Consider the following 12,345-nt stretch of genomic DNA (forward strand, 5'->3'; position numbering starts at 1 on the left):
AACAGAAATACCATATGATCCAGTAATCCCACTCCTTGGAATATATTCAAGAGAAATAAGAGCCATCACACGAATAAACATATGCACACCCATGTTCATTGCATCATTATTCACAACAGCAAAAAGATGGAAACAAAATTCCAACGTCATTTTTTAATGTGATGGAGAAACAAATCACCAACTTCATATGGAAGGGAAAGAAGCCTCAGATAAGTAAAGCATTACTGAAAAAGAAGAAGAAAGTGGGAGGCTTCACTCTACCTGATTTCAGAACCTATTATACAGCCACAGTAGTCAAAACAGCCTGGTACTGGTACAACAACAGACACATAGACCAATGGAACAGAATTGAGAACCCAGACATAGATCCATCCACATATGAGCAGCTGATATTTGACAAAGGCCCAGTTTCAGTTAATTGGGGAAAAGATAGTCTTTTTAACAAATGGTGCTGGCATAACTGGATATCCATTTGCAAAACAATGAAACAGGACCCATACCTAACACCATGCACAAAAACTATCTCCAAGTGGATCAAAGACCTAAACATAAAGACTAAAACGATAAAGATCATGGAAGAAAAAATAGGGACAACCTTAGGAGCCCAAATACAACGCATAAACAGAATACAAAACATTACCAAAAATGACGAAGAGAAACCAGGTAACTGGGAGCTCCTAAAAATCAAACACCTATGCTCATCTAAAGACTTCACCAAAAGAGTAAAAAGACCACCTACAGACTGGGAAAGAATTTTCAGCTATGACATCTCCGACCAGCGCCTGATCTCTAAAATCTATATGATTCTGTCAAAACTCAACCACAAAAAGACAAACAACCCAATCAAGAAGTGGGCAAAGGATATGAACACGCACTTCACTAAAGAAGATATTCAGGCAGCTAACAGATACATGAGAAAATGCTCTCAATCATTAGCCATTAGAAAAATGCAAATTAAAACTACGATGAGATTCCGTCTCACTCCAACAACTCCAACAAGGCTGGCATTAATCCAAAAAACACAAAATAATAAATGTTGGAGAGGCTGCAGAGAGATTGGAACGCTTATACACTGCTGGTGGGAATGTAAAATGGTACAACCACTTTGGAAATCTATCCGGCGTTATCTTAAACAGTTAGAAATAGAACTACCATACAACCCAGAAATCCCACTCCTCGGAATATACCCTGGAGAAATAAGAGCCTTCACACAGATATATGCTCACCCATGTTATTGCAGCTCTGTTTACAATAGCAAAAAGCTGGAAGCAACCAAGGTGTCCATCAACGGATGAATGGTTAAATAAATTGTGGTATATTCACACAATGGAATACTACGCATCGATAAAGAACAGTGACGAATCTGAAACATTTCATAACATGGAGGAACCTGGAAGGCATTATGCTGAGTGAAATTAGTCAGAGGCAAAAGGACAAATATTGTATAAGACCACTATTATAAGATCTTGAGAAATAGTATAAACTGAGAAGAACACATACTTTTGTGGTTATGAGGGGGGGAGGTAGGGAGGGTGAGAGAGGGTTTTTTACTGATTAGTTAGTAGATAAGAACTGCTTTAAGTGAAAGGAAGGACAATACTCAATACATGGAAGGTCAGCTCAATTGGACTGGACCAAAAGCAAAGAAGTTTCCAGGATAAACCGAATGCTTCAAAGGTCAGCGGAGCAAGGGCGGGGGTTTGGGGACCATGGTTTAAGGGGACTTCTAAGTCAATTGGCAAAATAATTCTATTATGAAAACATTCTGCATCCCACTTTCAAACGTGGCGTCTGGGGTCTTAAATGCTAACAAGCGGCCATCTAAGATGCATCAATTGGTCTCAACCCACCTGGATCAAAGGAGAATGAAGAACACCAAGGTCACACGATAACTAAGAGCCCAAGAGACAGAAAGGGCCACATGAACCGGAGACCTACATCATCCTGAGACCGGAAGAACTAGTTGGTGCCCGGCCACAATCGATGACTGCCCTGACAGGGAGCACAACAGAGAACCCCTGAGGGAGCAGGAGATCAGTGGGATGCAGACCCCAAATTCTCACAAAAAGACCAGACTTAATGGTCTGACTGAGACTAGAGGAATCCTGGCGGTCATGGTCCCCAAAACTTCTGTTGGCCCAGGACAGGAACCATTCCCGAAGACAACTCATCAGACATGGAAGGGACTGGGGAGTGGGTAGGAGAGAGATGCTGATGAAGAGTGAGCTATTTGTATCAGGTGGACCCTTGAGACTGTGTTGGCATCTCCTGTCTGGAGGGCGGATGGGAGGACAGAGAGAGTTGGAAGCTGGCAAAATTGTCACGAAAGGAGAGACTGGAAGGGCTGACTCATTAGTGGGAGAGCAAGTGGGAGTATGGAGTAAGGTGTATATAAACTTATATGTGACAGTTTGACTTGATTTGTAAACGTTCACTTGAAGCTCAATAAAAGTTAAAAAAAAAAAAAAAAGAATGACCTTGAAAAAAAAAGATGGAAACAACCTAAGTGCCTATCAACAAATAAATGGATAAACAACCTATGGTACATACACACAATGGAATACTAAGTGACAATAAAGAACAATGATAAATCTGCAAAAAACCTCACAACTTGGATGAATCTGGAGGGCATTACGCTGAGTGAAATAAGTGAATCACACAATAATGAATACTCTATGAGACTACTATTATAAAAACTCATGAAAAGGTTCACACACAAAAAGAAACAATCTTTGATAGTTACTAGGGAGGGGAGGGAAAAACACTAACTAGACAATAGATAAGTGGTAACTTTGGTGAAGGGTAAGATACTACACAATACTGGGGAAGTCAGCACAACTTGACCAAGGCAAGGTCACGGAAGCTTCACTGAAACATTCAAAGTCCCTGAGGGACCAAATTACTGGGCTTAGGGCTGGGGACCATGGTCTTGGGGAACATCTAGCTCAATTGGCATAACGTAGTTTACAAAGAAAATGTTCTACATCCTACTTTGGTGGGTAGTGTCTGGGGTCTTAACAGCTTGTGAGTGGCCATCTAATATACTCCACTGGTCCCACCCTGTCTGGAGCAAGGGAAAATGAAGAAAACCAAAGATACAAGGGAAAAATTAGCCCATAGGACTACTGGACCACAACTACGACAGCCTCTACCAGACTGAGTCCAGCACAACTAGATGGTGCCCAGCCACCACCACTGACTGCTCTGACAGGGATCACAATAGAGGGTTCCACACAGAGCTGGAAAAAAAAGTAGAACAAAATTCTAACTTACAAAAAAGACCAGACTTACTGGTCTGCCAGAGACTGGAGAAGCCCCGAGAGTATGTCCTCGGATGTCCTTTTAACTCAGTAATGAAGTCACTCCTGAGGTTCACCCTTCAGCCAAAGATTAGAGAGGGCCATAAAACAAAATGAGACTAAATGGACACATCAGCTCAGGAGCAAGGATGAGAAGTAAGGACAGGACAGGAAAGCTGGTAACAGGGAACCCGAGGTCGAGAAGGGGAGAATGTTGACATGTTGTGGGGGTGGCAACCAATGTCACAAAACAATACGTGTATTAATTATTTTATGAGAAACTAATTTGCTCTGTAAACTTTCATCTGAAGTACAATTAAAAAAAAAAAAGAAACAGGTATCGTGTTGGGCAAACCTGCTGCGAAAGATCTTTTTCAAGGGTTAAAAAGCAAAGATGTCACCTTGAGGGTGAACTGGCACCTTATCCAAGCCATAGTATTTTCAGTCACCTCATATGCATGGGAAAGCCAGACAATGAATAACTGATGCCTTTGAATTATGATGCTGGCGAAGAATACTGACTATACCATGTACTGCCAGAAGCAGGAATGAATTTGTCCTGGAAGAAGTATAGCCAAAATGCACCTTAGAAACAAAGATGGCAAGACTTGGTCTCACGTACTTTGAACATGTTATCAGGAGGGACCAGTTCCTGGAGAAGGACATCATGCTTGGTAAAGCAGCAGCTCAGTGAAAAACAGGAAGACCCTCAATGGTATGGACTGACACAATGGCTACAAGGGGCTCAAACAAAGAAATGATTGTGAGGATGACCCAGGACCAGGCAGTGTTTTGTTCTGTTGTACGTACAGTCTCTATGAGTTGGAACCAACTCGATGGCACCTAAAATAATTACTTCTAGCAGGACACACAGCTCCTTTCTGTCACTGACCTTGTGCCCTGGCTAAAGGAAGGAAAGGACGCAGTCAGGGCTTGACTACCAGCATCTCCTCACAAGAGCAGCAGGAAGATGAGACATTTGTACAGTCATGGGACCACACCAGGCATAGTATGGTTCCCGAAGTCAAAGGTGACCAATATCAAAGAAACAGTGTACTACTGTTAAGTTCTATTATCTCCTAAAAATCTAATATGAGCCTGTTACCGTCGAGTCGATTCCAACTCATAGCAACTCTGTAGGAAAGAGTAGAACTGTCCCATAGTGTTTCCAAGGAGTGGCTGGTGAATTTGAACTGCTGACCTTTATAGAACAACCCAAATTATGTTCGGACAGATTTTGGACCCTAGCAATATAACAGAACTAAGAGAAAAGGAGCTGGTTCATAGAAAAGAAAAATAAGAGCAAAAGGCAGGAGTGGGCACCTAAGGAGCATATGAAGCAGAAAACCCTAGGATAACACTTGTCTTTTTTTTTTTTTTTGATTCTTTAAATACTCTTGTTGAGAATCATAAGGAAAAAAAATTATATATTCAAAACAGACTATTATGAAATTTTATGAAAAATAACCATGTATGATTAACATTATTTTTCTTTTTTAAATAATTTGGAATTTTACTCACTAGCAAATACGTTTTTACTTTACAGCACTGAAGTACCAGGAATATTACAGCTACTTTATATGTATTTTTTTCTTTTAAGAGTAAAGTTAAAAGTCTATATTATAGACTTATTTGGGTCATGCTGAGGAGAAATAAATACAACAGCAGCATAGGGAATTCAGGTATGAAGGATTCTGCAGCAGTTTGAGTGACTAAACAGAAAGGAGCTGCGTGTCAAGGTAAATAAATTTTCCTCCCATAAAGACCTTTACATTCGGATGAGGAGAGTAGAAAACTTCATTTTTCTAAGACATTGTAAGTGTGGACATGTTTGAAGGCAGAGGAGATAGGGATTCTATCACGGGTTTTAGAACTTTTTTTTTTTGGTAACAGAACATTTTTTTTCATATAAAACCTTTTCCAGATTCCCTACTATATAAAAGAAATAAAATCTACTATTTTTTTCTTTCCTGACATTTTCTGTTATCACTATCTGGCACAAATTGTTTGTGAAGGCCCAGATGCATCTCCAGGGATCCTTAATGCCAAAACTCCTGAGTAGTAGTTTGATAGTATTTTAACTTCTAGTGTCTTCAAGTGATTTTAAACTCATGATTAAGATTAGGTTCATATTTCATAGTACTGGTAGAGAAAAATAATTGTGTTGAAAGGAATAAAAGTTAAAATACTGTTCATACACGAGGGAGATATCTGGTTTTCGTCCTACAACAGGCATCAGCGGGAACACCGCCAGAAGCAAAGAGAAGAAAGTCCAACTCAGTGAAGCGATCTAAAATAGAGAAAAAAGTTATCTTCAGACAAAAACGGTACAGAAAACCAGCAACGCCAGTCCAAGGAAAATGCAAAACCTTACAACTATTTATTTGAAAAAGTAATATATAGTTACTATTGATGGAAGACTATCATATACTACATAGTATACTGGATGTAACAGAGCATTGTCTCATTTAATTCTCACAACAACCTTAAGGGACAGGTTTTATTATTCACAATATTTCAGATGAGGACACTGAGCTCAGAGAAGTTAAGGTATGATACAAGGCCTGTAACTAGTAAATGAAACATCCAGGACTTAAACCTGGATCCGATACTTCAAAGCAAGTACTTCATTCAATTTATGTTATTAACGGCATCTCTAAGAAAACTGGCCTGCAAAAGTAATCAAACACTTGAGCCCAGATGGGAACTAATTAAAAATACTTTTTTAATTAGATTAAGACAAAAATGATCAGCAATTCCATTACTTGGAGACCATTTTAAATTCTCAAACATAGAAAGAAGGTATTTCTATCTTCCCGCTAAAACCAAAGAACCAAACCCGTACCACTGAGTTGATTCCAACTCATAATAACCCTAAAGGACACAGTAGAACTGCTCCACAGGGTTTACAAGGAGCAGCTGGTGGATTTGAACTGCCCACCTGTTGGTTAGCAGCTGAGTTCTTAACTACTGCGCCACCAGCACTACCTCCATCAAAAACTGGAAACATGAGAGTATTCTTTGTGGGAGCACATTATAATTCCCTACTAGTTAAAGAAAGAAAATCAGATGTAAAAATATTTTTATATAGTTTATCGTGAATACATACTTTACAGGAGAAAAAAAAGAAAGGCTAAATTGTTAGAGAGCTAGGGAAGGGGCACAGAGCCAGGAGGGAGTGACGCCTCTGCCTTGAGGCCACAGCATGACCGCCTATGAGACTGCACTTCTCGGGGTTTCTCTTGGCAGTTCCTCCACTGATCCATCATCTAGATATTTGAGGTTCAAGGAATTCAGGAAGTACTTCAGAGAATAACATATCAGCTCTGCTTCTATAGTTATTTCAATCATCACATCACTGGCTCATTCTGATATGAAAGACTATGAATCGTTGAAACTTTAAAGACAGCCTCAGTCCTCCTGTCAAAAGGACCAGGCTCTTTACATAAGGACGCTTTCTACCCTCATTGGGGAAAGAGAGGAACATTTCCTTGAGTTAAACATGCATCCAAACAAAGTAGCTGCTAGTCTGTCCTATGAAAAACATAGTACTTATACCTTTGCTCGAGTCCACAGCCGGGTGAAAAATGGCCAACTCGCAAATGCAATGAGTCCAGCTGTAAGCATATAGCGGTAGAAAAAACTGAGAACCTAGTCATGAATTGCAAACGAGAAATTAAAAAAGCGGTCATTTAATACTAGTTACATAAATACGAGAGAAATCTGAAAATATAGTAATCTGGTAAATTACTCACTAATACTTCAATTCCCAAGGTAAAGGCTAACAGATAGCCAACAAAATGACTCGGGGGAAAGGTCAACAGTGATGCAACAAGGTCCTGAATAACTCGAAATCTGTTTAAAAGATTACAGAAAGAGACTACTTATGCTCCATACAGGGAAAAAAAAAAAATCTTACGTCATATATAGTGAAGAATAAAATTTTTGAGCAAATCTAAAAACCAAGGAAATTTCAATTTATAGATTATTCAAAAACTAAGATAAGCTCTAAAAAAAAAAAAAAAAGAAAGAAACCCATTGCTATTGATTCGTTTCCAACTCACAGCAACCCAATAGGACAGAGCAGAACTGCCCCATAGAGTTTCTAAGGAGCGCCTGGTAGATTTGAACTGCCAACCTTTTGGTTAGCAAGCCATTGCTCTTAACCACTATGCCACCAGGGCTTCCCAACTCTAATAAATTTGTTTTATTTACCTGAACTTTCTTTTGGAATTCTGGAAGTATTTCAGGAAAATTTTAATTTCTGAATTAATTTGATAATGACTACAAAGGTTTACTTGGTTTTGACAGTAAATGAGTCTTGTCTGATCTTATTTGAAATGTAGATATGTACAATTACAGATAGAATATCAGAAATAAAATACAATGAGCCCAAAAGTATACAAACTGAAAACTTGAAAAAAAAAAAAAAATCACCAAGGTTAACCTTATATTTTAATCTCACCTATCTCAATGAAATAAGATAGATTTTCCTAATCTAAGTAGGGGAAATCTTAGTTTCCCCTTTTCACTGAGCTAAATAACTTTTTCCAAACCCAATATATCACTAATTGTACACTAATTGTGATTAAATGTAAATTTATGATCATTATGAATGTATTTTATACTTAAGTACTTTTTATATTCCATCACTAGAAAAAAAGAAACTTTAGCATTTTTAGTGTATTATTAAATGCACAATTATAAAAGGTCAGTATCGGTTTATGACCTTTCTCTGATTGAAAAGAATGGCTACATAATGCTATCAAAGCTATTAAGGTGCCATGTAGAGAAGAAACGCTAACTCCAGTCAAAAGGAGAATGTTTCTTTTGTTCTCAACAGTGAATTAGAACAGAGGAATAAGACAGGATTTTATAAAATCATTTAGGAGATTTTTTTTCTTTCTAGAAGAAAAGTAAATTTTTATCTTTTATTTTCTGTATAAAGTATGAAGAAGATGAAGATAGAAAACAATACACTTTCAAAATTGCATTTTCCGTTGAGATTTAAATACGCATGTCATCTTCATAATTAGGACATTTAAAAATTCAGGAGGGGTTCTTCAGTGGGGTAGGATTTTCTAAAATGATAAAACTTTTCCTTCTAAAAATTTTTAAAATTAGAGTAAATAACAATAGAAAAATATCTGATTCAAATATCCATATCCAACAACCCTATTCTTTCAGATGGAGAAGCAGAAGTATGTTCTTTTGTCAGTGTCTTTTTTGCCTTATATTTAAAAAGTTAGTATTTTAAACATTTCAATATATTTTTTTATATAAACAAAAATTTTAATTCTTTTGATACCTACTGTTTTCAGAGGACAAAAGAAGTGGTCAAAGCTGTAGTTAACAAAAGTCAGGATAAAAAATACATACAGTGTCAGGATGCACATGCTAGCCAACCTTAAAAATACCCTTATTCTGGCCTCTCACTCCCTGCTCTGCTTTAGGGGTTTGGTTTTCTCCGAGGATTCTTGGATGTCCAAGACTAACCTTTGAATGCTAGATTAATGATGCAAATATAAAAATCATCAAGATCTCCAATATGATCCTGGCTCCCTGTGAAGATGATCAGTACCATGCTTTGTTATTAGCTGCTATCAAGTAGCCCCCAACTCATGGTGACCCCAAGTACAAAGGAACTAAATACTGCCTGATCCTGTGCCATTCCCATGATTGGCTGGGGTTTGGACTGTTGTGATCAATAGGATTTACATTGGCTGATTTCTGGAAATTGATTGCCAGGCCTTTCTTCCCACTCTTAGTCTGAAAGCTCTGCTGAAATCTGTTTAGTATCACAGAAACACACACGCCTCCACTGACAGACGGGTGGCGGCTGTGCATGAGGTGCATCGGTGGGGAATGAGACCTGGGTCTTCCTCATGGAAAGCAAGAATTTTACCATTTAACCACCTATACTTCAGTGGTGTTATTAAAAAGAGCTTGAAACTTGCCTGAGACCCTTACTTCTGATGTCGTCTACAACATTAAGAATCCACTGTTAGTCCAACTTGTAAGAAAGCCCTTAAAGGTAGACCCACAGCATATATATCGACTAATCTCTGTATTTACACATTACTGTGGGTTGGAGTCCACTCAATGGCAATGGGTTTATATAAGATTTGGAGCCCAGGTGGCACAGTGGTTAAGAGCTAGGTTGCTAACTAAAAGTTCGGCAGTTCAAATCCATCAGCCACTCTTTGGAAACCCTATGGGGCAGTTCTAGTCTGTCCTATGGTGTCACTGTGAGTCGGAATCAACTAGACGGCAACTGGTTATAAAGGATTTAATTATAAAGGTTTCATTTATCCAGGCTGACACAATGGCTAGGAAAGGAAGGGCAAAATGTATGGAAATAAAATATGCAAATATTTGTTAAACATTCTGCTGGAATCTGGGATGATGAGGCAAGTTCAAAATATAAGTTACTCTAGGCATAGCACGATCAATACTAATTATTTTACTTTTATTCCAGATTTTTCTTATAAAAGATACACTAAGAAAGGAACAAGGTCACTGCTACCTCAGGGCAATAAAGAAGACGTTAAAAGGGAAAGATAAAACAAAAAGGATGCTTATACATAACGTTTTACATACCTATACATGGATAAAGGGAACTTGACAATTTGAGTATCAAGACATTCATTAATATGTCTTTGCTGACTATGCTACAGAAATCTAGTCTATTTTAAATACAGATTTTACTGTAAATGAAATGCAAACTGAGGTAGCAAGATGCATTACTTACTCTCTTAGAACTGCATACCATATGGGCACTGGCAACAAACAATACACATAGTAAGTCCAGGGACAGGCTTGAATCAGCAGGAAAAATACTACTAAAATGCCAATAGCTACAAAACTACATGGCAGGAGATGGCTTGGTTTCTGAAAATCAAACAAAACATTGAAACAGTTCCAAACCCATGCTAATTGACAGTTTTTCTAAAGAGATTTTATAAAGCGAAGAAAAAACATTACTTTCTTCCAGTGGCTCTACAACTAAATGATTAATCAAAGATTTGCATTCAAAAAATAAAAAAATCTAAGTATCTGTCATTTGAGAAGCCCATTACAGAAAAGAAAGCTGAACAGCATGGAACTTCTGCAATTAGGCAATTGTCAACTTAAAAGTGCACCATGGGACCGAATTACTGGGCTGAGGGCTGTGGGGACCATCATCGTCTAGGGGAACATCTAGCTCAGCTGGCATAACACAGTTTATAAAGAAAATGTACTACATTCTACTTTGGTGAGTAGCGTCTAGGGTATTAAAAGCTTGTGAGTGGCTATCTAAGATACTCCATTGGTCTCACCCTGTTGGGAGCAAGGGAAAATGAAGAAAACCAAAGACACAAGGGAAAGATTAGTCCAAAAGACTAGTGGACCACAACTACCACAGCCTCTACCAGACTGAGTCCAGCACAACTAGATCACTCTCGGCTACCACCACTGACTGCTCTGACAGGGGTCAAAATAGAGGGTCCTGGACAGGGCTAGAGAAAAACGTAGAACAAAATTCTAACTCACAAAAAAAGACCAGACTTACTGGCCTGACAGAGACTGGAGAAACCCTGAGAGTACGGCCCCCAGACACCCTTTTAACTCAGTAGTGAAGTCACTCCTGAGGCTCACTCTTCAGCCAAAGATTAGAGAGGCCCATAAAACAAAACGAGACTAAAGTGGCACACCAGCCCAGTAGCAAGGACTAGAAGGCAGGAGGGGACAGGAAAGCTGATAATGAGAAAACCCAAGGTTGAGAAGGGAGAGTATTGACATGTCGTGGGGTCAGTAACCAATGTCATAAAACTGTATGTGTACTAATTGTTTAATAAGGAGCTAGCTTGTTCTGTAAACCCTTATCTACAGTACAATAAAAAAAAAAAGTGCACTATGTTCTTAAAGTTTGTTTGCAAGTAACTTGTTCAGAACTCTGAACACATTTCCCCTTAGAAATAATTTTATAAATGTTGATTGCGTTCCCTGGCTAGCTCACAAATGCCTATGTAGCCTACAATAAACTGAGGGGCATAATCTTCACTTGGGATAATACTTCTATCTATTCAAGCTCCAATATGACCTGCTACCTACATTGCTGTCTCCGTTGCTCAACTACAGTAGGTTCATTCACCTAACCACCCAGGGAACAAAGAATGGTTTTCCTCAATGTAAGTCACTAGACGGCCTCCATGGACCTGCATAGCTCATGGATGCTCTGGGTCAGAAACAGAAACACAAATGACTGGGATAAGGACACATATTTGCAGAAGTTGTGATTCTAAGAACAAGATTTCTAGGTTATGACACAGGAGTTAGAAATGGGTACAAAGTATAATTGGGAACTCTAGAAGATGTTGAGCCCACCTGAAGGCAAAAAAGGGGAGAGCCAGGAGTGGAGAGGTGATGTGACAGCCCTTTGCATCTATTCTTTGTTTTCTCTATTTTCTCTCTGCTTTGCTAACCAAAGCTAAGTAAGATAAGGATTAAGAACTGCATCCTGGGAGTAGGGGGATTTAGGGAGGAAAAGCACGAGGCTGGTTTCCTTTTTCTACTTCCTCTCCATTAGCATAAAATGTCACCAGAAGGGAAGTAAGAAATGAGGATCAATTAGGGAACAGCTGCAAAAAGGAGGGTTGTGATTAAGAGTTTGAAGCCAGATAGATCAGAATTGAAATCCTGGCTCTGCCACTTGCTCACTGTGTAACCATATGCAAATCGAGTAACTTTTCTGAGACTTTGTTTCCCCCATCTATAAAATGAAAATAATAATTCCATACCTACTTATCAAGGTTGGTAATGCTTGATGACATTATGTAAAGATTTTTTTTAAATGCCCAGAACATGCTACTCCTTAATAGATGATGTTTGCTACTATTACTTTTATTTTTATTCTCTCCCTCCTAGTTCTCCCTTGCATTAGCCTCACCAGTGACTAGAGAAACCTATCAGAGAATAGCACTGGAAATGGAGATTAAAAAAGAAAGCAATGGGAGTTCCATACCAAGGAGTTTTTCTTTGTGTGTTTTGGGATTTTTTTTTTTTT

The 12,345-nt window shown here is 38.6% G+C and overlaps 1 protein-coding gene across 7 annotated transcripts in view; it reads right to left on the reverse strand.

The window, feature by feature from the left end:
- LOC126085121 (GPI ethanolamine phosphate transferase 1) overlaps positions 1-12,345 on the reverse strand; it is a 108,789-nt gene that overhangs the window by 34,480 nt on the left and 61,964 nt on the right. For all 7 annotated transcript variants that reach the window (XM_049900141.1, XM_049900140.1, XM_049900143.1 and 4 more), the window contains 4 exons: positions 10,051-10,190; positions 7,055-7,154; positions 6,858-6,950; positions 5,498-5,589 (listed from right to left, as the gene is read on the reverse strand). In XM_049900141.1, the coding sequence (XP_049756098.1) occupies positions 5,498-5,589; positions 6,858-6,950; positions 7,055-7,154; positions 10,051-10,190 (425 nt within the window). The remainder of the gene's footprint in view (positions 1-5,497; positions 5,590-6,857; positions 6,951-7,054; positions 7,155-10,050; positions 10,191-12,345) is intronic.

Source organism: Elephas maximus, chromosome 11 (genome assembly GCF_024166365.1).
Source record: "Elephas maximus indicus isolate mEleMax1 chromosome 11, mEleMax1 primary haplotype, whole genome shotgun sequence".
Lineage (NCBI taxonomy): Eukaryota > Metazoa > Chordata > Mammalia > Proboscidea > Elephantidae > Elephas > Elephas maximus.